This window comes from Chionomys nivalis, chromosome 6 (assembly GCF_950005125.1).
Source record: "Chionomys nivalis chromosome 6, mChiNiv1.1, whole genome shotgun sequence".
NCBI classification, from domain to species: Eukaryota; Metazoa; Chordata; class Mammalia; order Rodentia; family Cricetidae; genus Chionomys; species Chionomys nivalis.
The window spans coordinates 90,666,659-90,687,344 of NC_080091.1; the positions used below are offsets into that span (position 1 = coordinate 90,666,659).

Consider the following 20,686-nt stretch of genomic DNA (forward strand, 5'->3'; position numbering starts at 1 on the left):
CCCAAACTTGTGAAAATCAGGGGGAAGCGGGATTGCAATTCTAACTCTGGTCTCTGAATTCTGAAGGAAGCTTCCAACCAGTTTAACAGGCTAGGACTCAGCACAGCTGAAGCTGTTCAGAAAGAAAAGAATTCTTCCTGGCCTTCGCATCCAGCAGGAGTCCAAAAACATTCACACCTAAGCAGATAGGGAGGCCTGGACAGGGTGCATTACACATACAGCAAGGAATAGATTAAGTCATCAGCTTCTGCTTGTCAGCGTTTGTACAGCTGGGGCTGAAGGCAGAGAGGCAAGCCACATGCAAATGACCCTGAAACCACCTCCTGGCTCTGAAGACTGAGTGCTTAGAATAATCTGTAGGTGCCTCTGGACGCATCTGCCTCACAAGCACACAATCCCTCACCTGAACGCCCGCCCTCCACCCACATGGAACACATGTGCGTTATTCAGAGTAGAAGACAATGCAGCCTAAATGTGAACAGCAAGAAAAAGACAACCACCTAGACAGCGGCATAGTGCAATAAAAAGGAGTGAGATAAATACATGCTACAATACACACGTACATGTATACAAGCCGCGCAGAGCAGATGAATATCATTACATAGGCGAGGATGGAGGTGCCCGGGTTAGCTACAAAACAATAACTTCACCTATTAGTGATGAAGGAAGGATGCTGTAAAAGCGGACTGTCCCGGGAGTTGGGGAGATGGCTCAGCAGTTGAGAGCCCTAGTTACTCCTCTGGCAAGAACCCAGGTTCAGTTCCCAGCCCCAGTGTGATGTCCAATGCCCTCTTCTTGTCTCCATGGGTACCAGGCACGCAAATAGTACATATACATACAAGCAGGCAAAATATCCATACACATAAAAGTAAACAAATATTAAAGAATAAAGGCGGGCTAAAGTGTTAGCCTCTGTTTTTTAAAGGTGAACAAATTTTGCCTCAATTGATTGTTACAGAAGAGGAAATATTTCATTTTTTTATTTTTTTTTAATTTATTATTATTTTTTTTTATTTTATTTTTTTCGAGACAGGGTTTCTCTGTGGCTTTGGAGGCTGTCCTGGAACTAGCTCTTGTAGACCAGGCTGGTCTCAAACTCATAGAGATTCACCTGCCTCTGCCTCCCGAGTGCTGGGATTAAAGGCGTGCGCCACCACCGCCCGGCCGAAAATATTTTATGACACAATATTTTTTATGATTTGGGGCAACCCCACAGGCACTTTTTATTTGTTTTTTGTTTGTTTGTTTGTTTGTTTGTTTTTTCCCAAGACAGAATTTCTCTGTGTAGCCCTGGATGTCCTGGAACTTGCTTTGTAGACTAGGCTGGCTTCAGATTCACAGAGGCCTACCTCTGCCTCCCAGAGCTGGAATAAAAAGTATGTGCCGCCACCTCTGGACTCCCCCTGCCCACCCCCTCACCCCCCCACACACAGTCATTCTTAAAGATGAAATAGATCACAGTGAACACATACATTGGGCTACCACCTGTTGTGTGCCTCGCATGTGTGCTTGGGAAGAATAATTTACAGAGGTACCGAGCAAGAGGCAGTGGCAGTAAATGGTCTGCAACCTGTGTCTCCATGTCAAATCTCTCAATGTCCACCCCACTGAGCTGTTCCTGGAGAAGTTCCTTTTCTTTTCTAGGCTCTGGGCGCTAATCAAATCCTGCCTGTTGAAGGAGAATGAAGGTCGATGCAAGACTCCACAACACTTGGCGGAGTGGACAACTGGTGTCAGACTGTGGGTGTAAGATGGTCCAGGCACATGGATAAGCGCTTTATGTGCATGATGCCCTGAGCCGGCTTTAACACGGCTCTAGAGTCCAATCAATCAATCTGCCTTTCTATCCACGTCACAGAAGAGGCCCTCACAGCAGCTGGTCTCGGACCCCTGACTGTGAGCGGGATGTGACCCTCGTGACTGAGCTGAGGATACATAACCTTACCAGGCAATCCGTCTACAATTTAATCTCCCACCACCAAATTAACCGACCCTTCAGAAAGTAATTATAAAAATGACTCTCCCTCGTCTGGGACAGACCCCAAACTAAACTTTCCTAAGGCCATCAATCTGGACTGACTCATTTAAAGCTGCAGGGAACGATGACATGAACCTGCCAATTAGCACCGTGTTTCTTTAACACCGGAAGGCCATGTCCTGTGCCAGCAGCAGCAAGCAGCAGCATGAAGCTTGCAAGTTAGGTTGAAGCTCGAAAACCTCAGGGACCTTCTTCACACTCCCAGTTCATGTTTCCAGGTGCGGATTCCTTACATTGCCTAAGCCAATCGCTATTTCAGAGGGAAAAAACACAAAAACATGGTCAAGGACCATTAATCTCTTCAGTAAGCATGTAGGACTTAGTCCCTCGTTTACTCAGCCTGGGAAAATCTGTCTGAATAATAGGCGCTAATCTGCTTTAACACCTTGTAGCTTCCTCAGTAATTGGGCGCTCTTCTCAATTAGGAGAGTCACTTGTGCTGGAGGCGTTCTGCAGGAGAGAGGCATTGGCCAGAGCAGGGATCATAAAATGCAATCCCCCAGGATTTCACGAACACTGAAAAACTCATCCGATTCTCTGGCAAGTACCCCTTCATAGAGACAATTAAATCATACCCAAAAATCGAGTAGGAGACTGTGAAATAAAAATCTATTTTCCTCAGCTATGAAACAAACATATCCTGACTATCTCTCAGCTTATTCTGGTTCCACTGCCATACCTGGGCCCAATCCCAGAAGAAAATTCAGTGCACGGTATGAAAAACTTAAATTTACCTTTAAGATTAAAAGAAGAAAATGAGAAGTCATGGCAATTGATTTAAAATGGATAAAAAAAAAATTGAACTCATGAGTGAAATAAAGCCAAAAGAAAAAAAAGGTTCTGCTGCAGGAAGGGGGAAAAACCAATCAGAAACTCCAGTCAAAGCAATTCAAAGATAAGGGGATTGAGAATGTGGCTTGAATTTGAACTAGCTGCTACAAGGCCATTTGTCCTCATCAATATGAGTCTTTTCTCTAAACTTAGCCCAGTGGTGCTTGCAGGCCCTGCGAGGTGGCTCAGTGGGTAAGGAAAGTCATGAAGCTTGACAAACAAGTTCCATCTCTGGAACCCACACAGTGGAAAGAAGGAATCAACTCCTGGGCATTGCAAAGGGTCCTCTACACAGATCTGTGGTGTGCACCTGCCCAAGTACACACACACAATAAACGCAATAAGAAAAAAGAAAAAAAAATCCTTTTTTTTTTTTTTTTTTGCTTTTTCAAGGCGGAATTTCTCTGTGTAGCCCTGGCTGTCCAGGAACCACTTTATAGCCCAAGCTCATCTAGAACTCAGAGATCTGCCTGCTTCTGCCTTCCAAGTGCTGAGATTAAAGGTGCGCACCACTTCCACACAGTCATTTTTAGTCTTCTTTTTTTTTTAAAAAAAAAGATTTATTTATTTATTATGTATACAACATTCTGCCTCGATGTATGACCGCAAGCCAGAGGAGGGCGCCAGATCTCAGTACAGATGGTTGTGAGCCACCATGTGGTTGCTGGGAATTGAACTCAGGACCTCTGGAAGAGCAGCCAATGTTCTTAACCTCTGAGCCATCTCTCCAGCCCCTTTAGTCTTCTTTTAAAAAAAGAAAAAACTTATTAGCCAGGCACAGTGCTAGTGCATGCTTTTAACCTTAGAGAGACCCTCCTTCGAAACAAGAAAAACATTTATTTGTTTGTTTGTTTGTTTGTTTGTTTGAGACAAGGTTTCTCTGTATTAGCCCTGGCTGTCCTGGAACTCACTCTGTAGACCAGGCTGACCTCGAACTCACAAAGATCCTCCTGCCTCTGCTTGCCAGGTGTTAGCATTAAAGATGTGTGCCCCTGTGCCTGATTATTTGAAATTATGTATACACACGTCTGTGTGAAGGTGCCAGAAGTGACATCGGATCCCTGCAGCAGGACTTAGCATCAGTTTTAAGCCACCCAAAGTAAGTAAGCACTGGGAACCAAACTTGGGTCCTCTGCAAGAGCAACAGAACAAGTTTCTGAGCCATCTCCTCAGTCCCATTTTAATTTCTGTTTGTTTCTTTCTTTGCTTTGTTTAAAACATGGCATCTCATATAGACCAGGGCAGCCTCAAACCTACTGTGTGACTAAAGCTGGTCTCTAAATCTGCATCTTCTAGTCTTTGCCTATGAAGTGCTGGAATTACAAGCATGCACCTTAAATTTTCTTTTCTTTTCTTTCTTTCTTTCTTTCTTTTTTTTTTTTTTTTTTTTTTTTTTTGGTTTTTCGAGACAGGGTTTCTCTGTGGTTTTTTGGAGCCTGTCCTGGAACTAGCTCTTGTAGACCAGGCTGGTCTCGAACTCACAGAGATCCGCCTGCCTCTGCCTCCCAAGTGCTGGGATTAAAGGCGTGCGCCACCACCGCCTGGCTTCTTTCTTTTTTTTTGAGACAGTGTCTCCCTCTGTAGTATTATTGGCAAGCCTGGAACACACTCTACAGACCAGGCTCTTCTGGGACTCACAGAGATCAGCTTGCTTCTGCCTCCCCAGTACTGAGGTTAAAGGTGTGCATCACCATTCCCAGAAAATTTTCTTGTTGATACACACATTTATAATGTGTACTTAGTCAAGTGTGGTATCACATGCCTTTAGTCCTAGTACTGAGGAGTCAGAAACAAGAATTCTGAGTTCAAGGCCAGCCTTGTCTACAAATCAAGATCCAGGACAGTCAGGGCAACAGAGAAACCCTGTCTTAAAACAAAACAAAATATCCAATATAGTTGGGCAGTGGAGGCTCATGCCCTTAGTCCTAGTACTTGGGAGGCAGAGGAAGGTGGATCTCAGTGAATTTGAGGCCAGTTTTAGGACAGTCAGGGCTACACAGAGAGAAACACTGTCTTAGGGGGAAAAAGCAAAAATAAAACCCAATAAAAATAATAACAATAACAAGACCATTTACTTAGGCTGTACTTACAGATGGATCAAAACAGTAAAAGGTCAACGATACTGAATGGGTTGCATGTTAGGGTACCCAGGTTGACCAGATGGATGTAGCTGGGTATCAATTATACAAACTGGAAAGCTTGAAGGCTTTCCCTTGAGCCAAGAGACAAAGTAGATTGGCAGGGAGAACTGTTGTTGACCTGTAGACTAAAGGGATAATCATCTTGACATTCTAGGAAAGAAATGATGGAAGTCACTTGGGGGCTCAGACGAGAGAAGTGACATCTTATCTTAAAGAGCTGTGACTGATCAAACCCACATGGAGGTACAAGCCCATATATTACCAGGAGGTGAAGGCAGGAAGGTCCAGAGGGCCAGGCTGGGCTACATAAGACTCTTGCAAACAGGTTGGGATTGGAGAAATTGCTTAGTGGTTAAGGGCACAAGCTGCCCTTGCAGTAGAAGTGAGTTCTGTTCCCAGAACACACACACATTGAGCAGTTCACAACCGCCCGTAACTATAGCTCCAGGGGATCCAATACTTCTGACAACACACATACATGATTACACACACATACATACCAAATAATAAATCTTTTGGAGAGAGAATGTGTATGTTGAACCTCATATATTCGTCCTATGTTAGTGTGGCTATGTAGCATGAGTCTAGAGTTCCTAAAACTTAAAAATCAAGAAAAAAATGGGGACCTAGACTGTTAGATAAAAGTATCTGCAGATAGTTTTTCTCTCAGAATGCTAAAAAGGGACAACTGTTATACTGAGATCACAGGATCCCCCCCCCAAAAAAACCACCATGGGGTCTGCACTTGTACGCAAAAACAGAGAGCCTTGGCCGGGCGGTGGTGGTGCACGCCTTTAATCCCAGCACTCGGGAGGCAGAGGCAGGCGGATCTCTGTGAGTTCGAGACCAGCCTGGTCTACAAGAGCTAGTTCCAGGACAGGCTCCAAAATCACAGAGAAACCCTGTCTCGAAAAAAAAAAAAAAAAAAAAAAAAAAAAAAAAACAAACAAAGAGCCTTTATTCAAGTTCGACCTTGGACCCTCAATCCATCCAACATAGCAGTGAGGACAGAGAGCCATGAGCCCAGTTGGGATAGGGTTTTTACCATAGCAGAGGTTGGGGTGAGGGGGACTTCGAAGGTTCAGGACCCCTGATTGGCTGACATTTGTCTAGGGGTGTCTTGGTGACAGGGAATGGGTGTGTGCTAGGCAAAGGGACATCAGGTGATTGTGTCTATAATGGCTGGAATGTTAGGCATTTCCCCTTGGATAGTCTGTTCCTGGGTGATGCCTGGGTGGTTTCTATTGAGTCCTCATAGCTGGGCCCTACACTAACCAAAGCCCACATGTTGACCAGATTCATCCCACAGACCACCAACTTACAAATTCTCATTTAAATGAAAAAGACAGAAAGCATTTAAATGTCAGCTAAGAATGCAGAATACATTACTTTCCACAGACGTCAAGTAGGAAAGACCTTTGGAAGTGCTGTCAAAACCAATCTATAAATGACAAGACATTTATGCAAAAATTCAAGACTTATGTGTAGCCAAAATTTTGATCAAACCAAAGACAAAGGAGGGCACTTTCCACTGAGGCCTTTGAAGGTCCCATGCTGTCCCTGTAGTAGGGAAGAGAATGTGTACTTCACAGCTGAGTCACCTGACACTGAATCCACAAAGGATTCTCAAGGGGAAGAACAGACGACATCCTGAGTTTCCAGGCTCTAACCCCTCTCACTCAAGAAATATTTATTGAAGCCGGGCAGTGGTGGCAGACACCTTTAATCCCAGCACTTGGGAGGCAGAGGCATTTATTGAGTAGTTTGAGTCAGTTCCTTCCTTGTTTTCTTCTTTCTTTCTTTCTTTCTTTCTTTCTTTCTTTCTTTCTTTCTCTCTTTCAAGTGTGTTTTAATAGCTAATTTAAATAACTTATTCATATTATTGAAAATTCTTTCTCGATGTCCACTGAATTATTCTTCAAGACTGCATCAAAAAGTTGGCTAGTACAAACACACATCATGAAGGTAGAAAATACACACTACACAAGAAACACCTGCTCCTTAGTACAAAAAAGGAGACCCAAGCAAAGCATGCTGGGAATACAAGACAAAGACTAGAGAATTCCATCCACTGAGGTACACATAAAGACATTTGTTTCAGCACAGCCTCAGTGAGTGTTCCCTGGAAGCAGTGACGCCTGCCCGAGAACACAGAATTTGGTGATCTGAATAACAGCTTCACTTCCTCACCAGTGTGTGTACTTGACTGTCCCTGAACTTCTGATAATCCCTCACCTTTACCTCTCTAGCCCTTAAATGACAAGTGTGTGCTGTCACACTCCCCAAACACCCAGAGATTCGCCTGCCTCTGCCTCCTAAGTATTGGGATTAAGGGCATGACCCACCATGCCTGGTGTACTGAATTGGTTTGTCAAGTTTACTTGCTTGACTTTTTGAGACCTGGTCTCTTGGCAGAACCCCGGCTGACCTACAACTCTCTGTGTGGTGCAGACTCCCTGCTTACCTGCTGCTACTGCTGTCCTTGAATGCCATCGTTGTTGGTCAGTGGAAGGTGCTCATCTGGAAGAGAAATAGCAGCTATAAGCAGAGCTCACAAGTAGACACATGGGTACACCCAACTAGCAACTATCCTGAAGACAGGAAGTCAGGGTTCACATTTGAATTAGAAAATGGCTCTCAGAAATACATGTGGGTGAGAAATATTGTTTTTAAAAATGTTCTTAGCTATCAGGAAAAAGAAAATGAAAACTTTTTTGAGATGCCATGTTAACTCAGTCAGAATGCCTGAGATTGAGGCAACAAAGAACAACAAACGTTGGGAATCAGGGAACCCTCATGCATTGCTGGGGGTACATATTGGCGCAGCCACTATGGAAATCAATGTGACACTTTCTCGGGAAACCAGAAATAGATCCACTTTGTAACCCTACTACACCACTCCTGGGCATATACCCAAGGAACTCTATTTCCGACTACAGAGACACAGGCTCATCCCATCAACTAAGGAATGGATAATGAGAATGTGGTAAACGTTTATCATGTAACTCTGCTCAGCTCTAAAGAAAAATGAAATTTGTAGTGAAATGGTTGAGATAAGCCAGACCCAGAAAGACAAACACCACATTCTCACTTATATGCAGATCTTAACATCAAATCTTAAGATTTGCATGTTAAGTTAGGACAACACTCAGTGCACAGGAAATCAGAAAGGGACTGTTGGTGGGAAGGAAAAAGGAAGAATCCTTTTTGTTTGTTTGTTTGTTTCAAGACAGGGTTTCTCTGTGTAGTCACAGGTCTCCTGGAACTCCGTAGACCAGGCTGGCCTCAAACTCAGAGATCTGCCTGCCTCGGCCTCCTAAGTGCTGAGATTAAAGGTGTGCACCTCCCCGACAATCCCTCTCCAACTCCCCCATACCCTGGACCTTAAGGGAGCAAGAAGAGAACACGGGTGCCATGAGGGGAACGGGAAATAGTGGCAAGGGAGAGAGATGGGGGCAGAGCAGAGCAGGGTATTGGGTAGGAATAACTAATAAGGACTTTGAAAAAGACATAGAAACCTTCTTTATATAAACTTCCAGATATTTATATGGAATTTAATTGGACCCAATGCCAGGTATGGGATACCTTCCACTAAGTTGTTGGCTAGTTGTGTCCATGAGACTCTCCCCCCACCCAAACAATACAGCCTATCGCCATTGCTCTTGGTTGACCACCAGAACTTCATGGTAAGACCCTACTGCTGAAGACACTACACAATTGTCATGGGTACTGACCAGGAAGCTTCCTCCCTACCACCCAGCTTTTGTAGTAACAGGAGGTACTGTGCAGGCTGCTGGGAGGTAAAGAAAACACCAGTGGCTTCCTCGGCTGTGAATTGAGTGAATTGCAATAATGTCTAGAGTGGAAATGTGTGCTCACAGACACAGCAGTAGACAAACGGATTCTGCTTGCATTGAAGGCCACTATACAAGAGCGAACACATGCCTGGTACTGTAAATCTGGCCAAGAATCCATGGTTGGGGACTCCCAGGTCACATGGGTGAATCCACTACTGTGTATATTTGAAACAGGGTCGCACTGTGTAGACAGCCTGGAAGTCACTATGCAGATCAGGCTGGTCTAGAACTCACAGAGATTAGCCTGTCTCTGCCTCTTAAGTGCTGTGATTATAAATATATACCACCACATCCAGCAGGCCATCATTCTCTTACATGGACATAGTATCAAGCTTTCTTCTAAATTTGTAGCTCTCTACCCATAGACAACACAGCTCTCAGATCTCATTGGTGACTAAGCCTAAGTTTCTTTACGTGGATGGCTGTTAACCCAGAAATTTAAAACTGGTCACAGTACACCAAGTGGACCCTCTATATCATCACACCCCCTCCCCAAGACTCAAGACTATCTCAAAATAAGGAACAAAAAAAAATGTTAAGAGCCAAAGGTCAGGACTGAAGCACAACAGTGTCTTCTGGACATGACGGGACCACGACACTCAGGGACGCAGCAGCCGTGGTTGTCTGCACAGACCTGCTGGACATGACAAGACCATGGCACTCAGGAACTACTCTGCAGCTGGGGTTGTCGGCACAGACCTGGGCAGGATCTCTGTCAACACTGGATCATGGAGTGGAAAAGGGTATGTTAGCCTTCACCCCTAACCAAGGCTCTCTGGACAGTCAGTTTTCAAGAAGGGAGAGTCGGTTTTCAAGGGTGTGGTTCCTGGCAGATAGACCATCTTACAATGGATGGGTCCCACACACAGTGGTAGAGGGCAGCACAAATTGAAGTTCATGAGATATCAACAACAAAAAAAGAGAATGTAAAGTTGGGGGTAGGAAGATGCAGATGGCTCTGGGCGGAGTTGGGGTACTCAAAATGTATGATTTGACATTCTCAAAGAGTAAAAATATTTTAGAAGTTGGGCAGTAGTGGTGCATGCCTTTAGTCCCAGCACCTGGGAGGCAGAGGCTGGAGGATCTCAGTGAGTTCAAGGTCAGCCTGGTCTAAAAAAACGAGTTCCAGGACAGCCAGGACTATTACACAGAGAAACCCTGTCTCAAAAAGACAAATAAATAAAATAAAACAAAATAAATTTTTTTAGAAAGAAAGAAAATGGTTCTTCACTAACTTCCAAAGTACATGAACAAAATATCTAGCATATTTCAGAAGCCAAACATTACTATGAATTTTGAGGCTGCTACTCAAAGTAATTTCAGGAAGAAAAAATATGCCTAGGTTTATGATGGGAAAGAGGGAAGGAAATACCATAATTTTTCTAGTGTCAACTTTGTGCCAAGCATTATATTAAGCCCTTTAAAAAATGATGTTTCATATAAACAGTATGATAAGCTTTCAAAGTAAACACCAATATCTCATTTTGCAGATGAGAGACTGGGTTTAATGCTATCAACTCCAGGTCACAGATTGTGTTAGCATCCTCAACAGAACTAAGAGAAAGGGAGAAAAGGTATTGAGTGTGAAAACAAACAAAACCAGCTGATCTCCATGTAATAATACAATGTTTTTAAAAAGGAATGTATGAAAAAAAAAAATAAAGGAATGTATGGGCCATAAGCCCCAACCACTGTGACATGCCTGCTGCTGCCTCAGCAGGGCAAAGGGGGACACAGTGCCTGTATTTATTAAATATGAATTTATTTTTTTAAAAGTGTAGGTTGGCTAGGCATAAAGGCACATGCCTATAATTTGGTAAGAGTTGCAGTTTGGGCTAAGCATATAGCCAAGACCCTGTCTCAAACACTCCAACAAATAAATCCAAATGGCAATCTTAACCTCCTCCTCTTTCTCCCTTTTCTTCTTCAATTTTAAGCAGGGTCTCAAAATCACTATACAAATAGAGGTTGCCTGATTCTCCTGCCTCTACTTCCTATGAGTTACAATTACAGGCATGTGCCACATACTGACTTAAAATAAAATTCTTGGTGCATTCTCTGAAAATGAGCCTGGATTTTAGGAAAAGACATTTGTTCCACAGTCTGGGCCGGCGGCCTTGGTGCTATCTGTGTGTCTAGGAATAACTTTCTGAGTAAATACCAGCAGCTGTTTCCCTTCCCTGCCTATCTGTAAATTGGCTGGACAAGCTAACTTGCTTCAGTGGTTTGTTTTGTTTTGTTTTCCCAAGCATTTGTAAAGACAAAGGTGGGTTGCCAAATGACCTTAATGGCCCATCACGATTTGATACAAATGGCAACACTACATGAAATCTGTAACCACTTTCAATTGCCTGCTTTGATTTCTCAACTGCTACAGTTTCTTCTCGGGCTGAACCCCTGTGGAGAATCCTACACAGTTCTACTGATAAGTAAGGCCTTTGATGTCCCTCTCCATGAAATGTTAAACTGCTAACTACAACGTCTCCATACTAGTAGATATTATTTGTTACTATTATCTCTTCTCCCAAAAGGCTACAAGGCAGCAGATGCTACATTGCCTTTCTCTCTTCCCAGTGGAGCTCTAAGGTTTTCAGGGTCAGACTTCTTTTGGAGTCTCAACTCCAGGCAGGCACAGAGCTTTGGGTAAAACCCCTACAATCTCCAACTCCACACCCCTTTTCATCCTGCCCCCGTCCCCCCCGCCCCTGGCGTTACCTCCCTTTTCTCTCTTTCTCCCACTTTCCTCCCTCCCTCTCCGCTCTCACTCACTTTCTTGAACACAGAAAATGATCAATAAAAATTAATAAATCAATAAAAAATTCTGTTGGCATTATCCTTGATAATACTTCTGTAGAGGAATCTGAAGAGTCTGCAATGGCACTCCCACATGTGGTTCTGTTTTTGTGAAGCCCAAACTGTACAGCAAGCGTGTCTACCCATCAAGGGCTCTATGTCATTAACGTGACACAAACTATAATCACACGGCTAGGGGATCTCAGTGAGGGGCTGTCTAGATTAGGCTGTGGTCCTGTCAGTGAGAATTCTGTTTTAACTGAAGTGGGAAGAGCTGCCCACTGTGAGTTGCTCCATTCCCTAGGCAAAGGCTGCTGAACTGCATGAGTGAACAAAGTGAGTCAACTGTGCTCCTGTATGAAGCCACTGCTCTTTGCTCTTGATTATGGAGGTCATGTGACCAACTGCTTCACCCTGCCATCTCAACTTTCCCACGATGAAGAACTGAAACCAGGAATTATGAATCACCAAATAAATCCTTTCTCTCTTAAGTTGCTTTTCTTTATTCCTTCCTTTTTTGAAAAGGTTTCTCTGTGTAAAAATTCTGACTGTCCTGGAATTTGCTTTGTAGATCAGGCTGACCTCAGCTGCGCAGAGATCGGCCTGCTGGGATCAAGGCGTGCACCGCCACCCCCCCCCCCCCCGCCCCGAGCTCTAGTTGTTTTTGTTATAGTGTCCGTCACAACAACAGAACAAACACAACTGAAACAGACTCCTAGCTCCTACACTAGGCAACAAGCAGCAGACACCACTGCCATGACTAGTGCACGTATGATGGGGGCACGAAATGTTAAGCAAGACAGATATTCTACCCTAAAAGCTGCTACAGAGAAGAACAAAACTGGGGTGGAGAAGGCCAGAGAGGAACTGAGGGAGGCTGTAGAAATTTCATAGAGAGGCTGACTAGAGAATGGAACAGAGGAAACATTGCAGTTAGCAGTCATCAAAGGACGGAGGAGCAAGCCCTGACCACCAATTCAAGCTGGTTGTAGAGGCTGAAAGGAGGAAGGCTGCAGGGGTGCTAACAGCTACCTAGGTGCATAAGAAGGGAAGCAAGCACAGCTTGTGAGACTCACATCCCCTACTTAGCTGAGAGGCAGAAGCTTTCCAAAACCACAGAGGTAGGAGCTAGATGACTGTGCGGCTAGAACGCAGGGCTTAATCTCACAGGAAAGACTGATCTGTCTACGAGATCTGTCTGCTACGCTCACATGTGGTTTGCACAGCTCGTGCATACCCCCTAGATCAGATGTACCGTGAGGTGAGAAGATAGGCCCAGGATAACCAGGATATCATCCCAAAGATCGCAGAAAGAAACCGTGCACGTAGTTTAGGTTAGCAGCTCTCTTTCCAAATTTTCTTAATTGTTTGTTTGTTTTGTTGAGACAGGGCCTCACTATATAGTTCTGGCTATCCTGGAACTCACTATGTAGACCAGGCTGGCCTTGAAATTATAGAGATTTATCTGTCTGTCTCTACCTCCTGAGTACTGGAATTAAGAAAGAGTTTAAGCCGGGCAGTGGTGGCGCACGCCTTTAATCCCAGCACTCGGGAGGCAGAGGCAGGCGGATCTCTGTGAGTTCGAGGCCAGCCTAGTCTAGAAGAGCTAGTTCCAGGACAGGAACCAAAAGCTAAGAGAAACCCTGTCTCGAAAAATCAAATATATATATATATATATATATATATATATATATATATATATATATATATATATATATATAAAAGAGTTCACCATAGGTCCAGTAACTAGATTTATTTATTTTTATTTTATGTCTATGTATGGGTGTTTTGCCTGTATGTATATCTGTGTGCCTGGTGCCCACGGTGGTCGCAATATGAAATTTGATCCCCTGGAACTGGAGTTACAGACACTTCTGAGCTACCATGTGGATGCTGGGAATTGAACCCAGGTCCTCTAGAAGAGCAGTCAGTGCTCCTAACCACTGAGCAGTCTGCCCAGCATCCAGGTTAGCATCTCTTATCACGTGATGCTGAATGTGGTGGCCCAGGCTGAGGGAGGAAGAGGTCAAGATCAGTGAGTCTGAGACCAGCCAGGGCTAGTACACCCGTCCACCCCTCAAAGGAACAAAGCTGTGTGTATTTGTGTGCACACTCATGTAGGCACACATGTGTATGGTCACATGAGGGGTGAGATACAATAGTACTTGCCTAATATACACAAGGCCCTGCCTGGGTCGGACTCCCAGCAACCACATGGTGGCTCACAACCATCTATAATAGGATCTAATGCTCTCTTCTGGCATGGAGGTATACATGCAGAGCACTCACACATAAAATATAAATAAATCTAAATATTTAAAAGAAAGAAAGAAAAGGTCCTTCTGAGCCAAATGGTGGTGGTGCATGCCTTTAATGCCAGCGTTCAGAAGGCAAAGGCAAGCAGATCTCTGAGTTGGTCTACAGAGCAAGTTGCAGGAAAGTCAGGGATATACAGAGAATCTTGTCTCAAAAAGAAAGAAAGAAAGAAAGAAAAAAGAAAAAGAAGAAAAAAGTCTTCCTGAAGTTTGTAAACATTTTTATATTAACTTTATTACATGATCATCATCATAAAAACAAGAAGAGTTCTAGTGCAATGACTAGCTCATATGGAGCTTTTCCTAAGCAGTACAGTTGGTCGGGATTGGTCAGGTTGATCTGGGCATTGCTAAAAGATTCCACCTTTGAATTGACAAAGTGAACTAATCTGGTCTTAGATCCCATCATCATGACCTAGTTTCCGTAGGGTCTAGAGAAACTAGAGGGCTCCTGGACTAGTCATTCCTGGCCATCCCCTCTACCCTCCACCTCTTCTCCTTTCCAGGAATAACCATCTCTCAGTAACAGGCAATGAATGTGCTGGGGTGACTCATGAGTCACGCTTTTTTTCTCTCCCATTTTCCAGAATTGCACCCCATTCCAGACTGGAGCACTTAAACTCCTCTATCTCTCCAAGGCCACTTGGACCCACAAGCTAGGAAGCCAGCAATGGAACAGTTTTTCCAGCCAACTCTCAGGCAGAGGCTTTGCTTCCAGATCCCAGATCCCAGCACACACACATGTCCAGCTTGCTCCCCTCTGCCACGACTCAGAGCCCAGCTGAGGGACACTCTGAGAAAGGCCATTCTTGACTCCTGAAGCTCAGTGAACTAAGACGCTTTCCACAGCTCTCCAACAGCCGGACTCCCTTCCAGGATAACTGCAAAAATTAACAATGGACTTGGTAACAAGGTTAAAAAACCATTTGACTTAAGTTCATGTGTCTTCTACAGCTAGTCCAGGAGGCTGGCTCTGGGCAGGAGATGTTCAGCTACTCAGTTAGGGCATCAGGAACACATTCCTCTCTTGGGAGCACTTGGGAGGCAAAGGCAGGCCGATCTCTGTAAGTTTGAGGCTAGCCTGGTCTACAGAGCAAATTCCAGGACAGTCAGGGCTGTAAGAGAAAGGAACCCTCTCTTGAAAAAAAGAAAGAAAGAAAGAAAGAAAGAAAGAAAGAAAGAAAGAAAGAAAGAAAGAAAGAAAGAAAGATCCCCTCAATGAAATGCAAACTCTAGTTCCAATATTTACATTTTTATTCCCCGAGGTTATGATTTGTGAATTAATGGCCATGGTAGACAGACTTTAACAGAGCAAAGTCCAGTAAGAAGAGTCTACCAGCAGGAATGGGCAACCTGTTGACATGGTGACAGGATAGTATCATTACAAAGTCCATGTCAAGAACAGTTCAATCTATTTATGAGGTAGGGGGGTGTGCCAAAATGTTTTAATTAGGTCTATGCTTTTTGTTTTGGGCCAATTCATAGCTGTTCTGGGTCAGGGGTTGCACGTGCCTGCCTGAATATGCTACACCGGCAAATTTGCCTCCCAATCTCAGAGGCTTAGCCAAATAGATGCTTAGTTCATATTTTGGGTCTGCTCCATATTTATATGCTATACTGAGGAGGGAGGGGCAGGAAATTTGATGCACATTGAGAAACTCCAGCTACTGAGAAGTATACTTTCTGTTTTTTCATTTTTGGTAGTTCTTTGAGAATTTTGTACAATAGATTCTGAAAGAACTGCCCCTTCCCTATCCACCCAACTTTGTATCTCTTTTCTTCTTCTTCTTCTTCTTCTTCTTCTTCTTCTTCTTCTTCTTCTTCTTCTTCTTCTTCTTCTTCTTCTTCTCCTTCTCCTTCTCCTTCTCCTTCTCCTTCTCCTTCTCCTTCTCCTTCTCCTTCTTCTTCTTCTTCGTCCAGTTTGTGATGCTCATATATTTCTGGATGTGTAGTCTTCAACAGAAACAGTCACTTACCGGGGGTAACTCCCTCTCCTGGCAGCTACCAATAACCAACATCTCAGTTACGGTTGGGACTTTGTGTCCACTTCCACTCTCTGCGCTGAGATTTCTGTCTGAGCTGAGCTGACACAGCACTAGGGCATGCTGTCGCAAGCACTGAGATCATGTGTACAACTGGCTTGCTGTGCCCAGAAAACAGTTCCCTTACGGTTATCTACCACCCTTGGATCTACAATCTTTCAGTCCCCTCTCCAAAGATCCCTGAGCCATAGGAAGAGGGGAGAGGGGTGATACAGGGTCCCATTTAGGGCTGAATTCAGCAGTCTCCTACGCACCATGCCCAGCTGTGGGCCAGTGTATTAATCACCATTAGCTGCAAATGGAAAAGTCTCGGATGAGGACTGAGAGATGTGCTAACTTATGGGCATAACGTTAAATCAAGGTTTTTAGGTGTCAGTTTAATACTATGCACTTTTAATAGGAAAGTTGTTTACATTTTCCCCTAGATTTATGACCTGTGGCAAGACAGGAATAGCAGTATTGGGAATGGATTTCTTTTTTTTTTTCTTTTTTTTTTTTTTTTTGGTTTTTCGAGACAGGGTTTCTCTGTGGTTTTGGAACTAGCTCTTTTAGACCAGGCTGGACTTGAACTCACAGAGATTCGCCTGCCTCTGCCTCCCGAGTGCTGGGATTAAAGGCGTGCGCCACCAACACCCGGCTTTTTTTTTTTTTTTTTGGTTTTTAAAGGCGTGCGCCACCATCGCCCGGCTATGGGAATGGATTTCATCTTACACATCGGGCCTTAAATTCAATCAGAAAGTTGGCTACTCCTGAGATGTTCCTGCCACTATTACATCAGTGGACACTCAGAAGAAGGCTGCAAGTTTGAGATCACTGTTATGTAAATATCTCAGGTCAGCCAGGCAGCCAGGGCTGGAGGGTTGAAACCCTCTTTTGTTTTGTTTGTTTGTTTGTTTTCTTTAAAAATGCAAGGCTGGAGCCTGCAGAAAGGGTAGAAGTGAAATGTTCAATTTTGTAACCATGGCTCAAGAGGGAGATAATAGCTATTATTACAATTTGGCCACAGAGCAAAAGCAATCTAGGCCAAGAATTCACCAGACAACCAGACATACACATCCGGGTTCTTAAAAGTAATGTTCAGTGGAACCTGGAGGAAACACCGTGAAGTGGCTATGTTTGATCGCAGATCACACTGTCACTGTGGAAAGTCCTCGTTAGAAGTAGAAACTTAAGGAAGGGAAAGTACTTAAGTACTCCATCAAAGAAATTTGCAATTACAGTCAATTGGATGGGGAGAAGAAATTTCACACCTCATAACACCCCCAGGGAACAAGTCAGAACGGCACCAAACGCAGCAATTTATGTGTGATGGCCAATCTTGTCAACTGGACTAATCCGTAATTAACTAAAACCCAAGCAGCGCGAGGGCATCTGCGTGGTTTTCTCTTGGTTGGATTATTTGAAGTGGAAGACCCACCCCAAACCTGGGCCACACCTTCTGGTGGCAGCCTCCGCGAAAGGACACTGTTAGAACCCACTGCAGAGGCATTCAGCCCCAGGGTTCAAGGACTGACTATTGGACTCTTGGCCCTTCCATCAGGAGACTGCATTGCTGGACTACTCAGACCACAGCCTAAGAAATTCTATCAGCTCTGTCCCTTCGGAGTTCCCCAATACAGCATACCTACAATGAAGAGAAATAAGTTTTTGTGATCATGGGGTTTCACACACACATACACAATTACAAGGAAGAAAATGGACAGAATAGAAAATTTTAACTTGCCAGGTGGTGGTGGCGCACGCCTTTAATCCCAGCACTCCAGAAGCAGAGGCAGGTGGATCTCTGAGTTCAAGGCCTGCCTGGTCTACAATAGCTAGTTCCAGGACAGGCTCCAAAGCTACAGAGAAACCTTGCCTTGAAAAACAAAACAAAACAAACAAAACAAAACAAAAAAAAAGCTTAACTTAAAAGTGTGACTTTCAGAGATGGAAATCAAGAGCACAGCCTTGTTTGTGATCCCCAGAAAATGAATCTTTCTATTCCTGGAGGATAATTTGGGTGCTCTCCTTAATTAATCCCCTGTGTCCCACCCCCTCCCAGTCTAGTCCTGGAAGAAATTAATCATAGGTGTAAGCAACAGTTGAGACTGAATCCAATTTGAAAGAATAATATGAGCTAGGTGTGGTAATGCACACCTATATTCCCAGCATTCCAGATCCTGAGTTCAAGACTAGTCATGATATAAAGCAAAATCCTATCTCAGAGACAGTGGAGGTGGGAATATATATGCATATATTTTAAATATTTTATCTATTTTTCCCTCAGATATGGTTTCTCTGAGTAGCCCTGAACACCCTAGAACTTGCTCCATAGATCAGGCTGACCTTGAACTCAGAAATCTACCACCGGGCTCTCCATCCTGAGCGGTGGGATTAAAGGCATGTGCCATCATGCCCAGCACTAAAGTATTTTATTTATTTTTATGTATTAGTACTTTTCATTTGTTGTGATAAAACACCATGATCAAGGCAACTTACAGGGGGAAAAGGGAGGCTTCTTTGGCCTTAAAAATTCCAGAGAAAGGCCGGGCAATGGTGGCGCCCGCCTTTAATCCCAGCACTCGGGAGGCAGAGGCAGGCAGATCTCTGTGAGGTCGAGACCAGCCAGGTCTACAGAGCTAGTTCCAGGACAGGCTCCTAAGCCACAGAGAAACCCTGTCTCGAAAAGCCAAAAAAAAAAATTCCAGAGAAACAAGAGTCCACCATAGCAGGGAAGTGTTGGTAAGCAGCCGGTATGGCAGCAGCAACAGCTGAGAGCTCACAGCTCTAACCTGGAGCAGGAAGCAGAGAGAGGGGGGTGAAATGCCATGTGAAAGCCTGCCACGGTTGTGAACTGCCATATGGCTCTGAGAATGGAAATGGGTCCTCTGAAGGAGCAGTAAATGCTCTCAACTGACAAGTCATTGCTCTCATCCCTATACTTATTTATTTACTGTTCAAAAGGAAAGAGGACTGGGCAGTGGTGGTGTTCGTCTTTAATCCCAGCACTCAGGAGGCAGAGGCAGGTGGCTGTCTATGAGTTCTAGGCCAGCCTGGTCTACAGAGTGAATTCCAGGACAGCCAGAGCTACAGAGAAACCCTGTCTCTATTAACAAGACAAAACAAAAGGAAAGGAAAGACGGCCAGAGAGATGGCTCAGTGGGTAAAACACAATTGCTACCAAGCCTAGCAACCTGAGTTTGATCCCTAAGACCCACAGGATGGAAGGAGCGAACCAATCCCCACAAGCTGTCCTCTGACCTCCACATATATCCGCACATACACGCACATACATAATAAGAGAATAAAAATGGGATAGAACCAACACAACATTCCCCTCAGGGGTAGAAATGCCATACACATATTAAAATTAGCGTTTATAATGTTTTGCTCCAAGTATTGACACATTTAGTGCCCTAACCTACTCAGCTACCTAGCAGGGAAGTACTACTATGCCACTCCCTTATTTTAGACCCTTATTTTAGAGACCGTTCTCAGGTCTGTGGCATGTCATACCAGCAGAGATACAAAGAGTGTCTACGATACAGGTTGTCCTCAAGAATGTATGTGTGGCCGGGTGGTGGTGGCGCACGCCTTTAATCCCAGCACTCGGGAGGCAGAGGCAGGCGAATCTCTGTGAGTTTGAGACCAGCCTGGTCTACAAGAGCTAGTTCCAGGACAGGCTCCAAAACCACAGAGAAACCCTGTCTCGAAAAACCAAAAAAAAAAAAAAAAAAAAAGAATGTATGTTTGGTGGCCAGGCGATGGTGGCGCACGCCTTTAATCCCAGCACTCGGGAGGCAGAGGCAGGCGGATCTCTGTGTGTTCGAGACCAGCCTGGTCTATAAGAGCTAGTTCCAGGACAGGCTCCAAAGTCACAGAGAAACCCTGTCTCGGAAAAAAAAAAAAAATGTATGTGTGGAAGACAGCTTGGAGAAGACAGCTAGTGTCTATTTCTACAGTAAAGGGGAGCATGTTTATCACACGGTATAATCAAGACACTAACTCCCCCAGAGTACAGAACAGCTGTACTGCCAGTTACACACGATGGGATTCCCTGGGTTCTGGATTCCGTCCTGGAACACAGCTGTCTGAGTCTGCAGGCAAGCCCTGTGTAAACTGGAGCTTAGGAAAAGAAAATAAATGACTGGCGCAGCAGCTACAGTCATGAATGACACCCTGAAGTCCTAGAGACTGTGGCAGGTTAATCTGCTGGCTTGTGAGCAGGACAACATCGCACCTTCACATTCTTTGACCGGAAGTTAATTGCTCTGCCTAAGATCTGACAAGTGGCAGGAGGTACATTAAAGACCATAAGTCTGCACATCCAGCTCAGAGCCATGCTGCTACACCTCTGCTATACACAGCGGTGCTAAAGCTGGTTCCAGAAATAGAAGCAGTAACAGCTCCTGGTTACACATGCAAATTCTGCACCCACACCCAAATCAAGCACTCTGGCACTAATGGGATCATCGGTGGCTACAAAGCCCACCAGGAGACTCCGATGATCACCGCAACAACATACACATTCAACATATCAACAAGGCTAAAGGAAACCGTGCGGGGATGAGGGATTTACTCAGACGTGATTCTTGAAAGCCAAAACGGAGCTTTCATAAACTCAAGAATGGCTTTTCTGAACTGAAGGAGCCAGTTTGTAAGGTGCACATGGGCAGAGGCTACAGGGCTA

At 44.4% G+C, this 20,686-nt stretch overlaps 1 protein-coding gene across 2 annotated transcripts in view; it reads right to left on the minus strand.

Annotated features, from left to right (window-relative positions):
* The window catches only part of Aff1 (ALF transcription elongation factor 1), a 163,738-nt gene that overhangs the window by 136,525 nt on the left and 6,527 nt on the right, over positions 1 to 20,686 (minus strand). For both annotated transcript variants that reach the window (XM_057771555.1, XM_057771554.1), the window contains exon 2: positions 7,475 to 7,530. In XM_057771555.1, coding sequence (XP_057627538.1) covers positions 7,475 to 7,503 — 29 coding nt within the window. In that variant the 5' untranslated portion in view covers positions 7,504 to 7,530. The remainder of the gene's footprint in view (positions 1 to 7,474; positions 7,531 to 20,686) is intronic.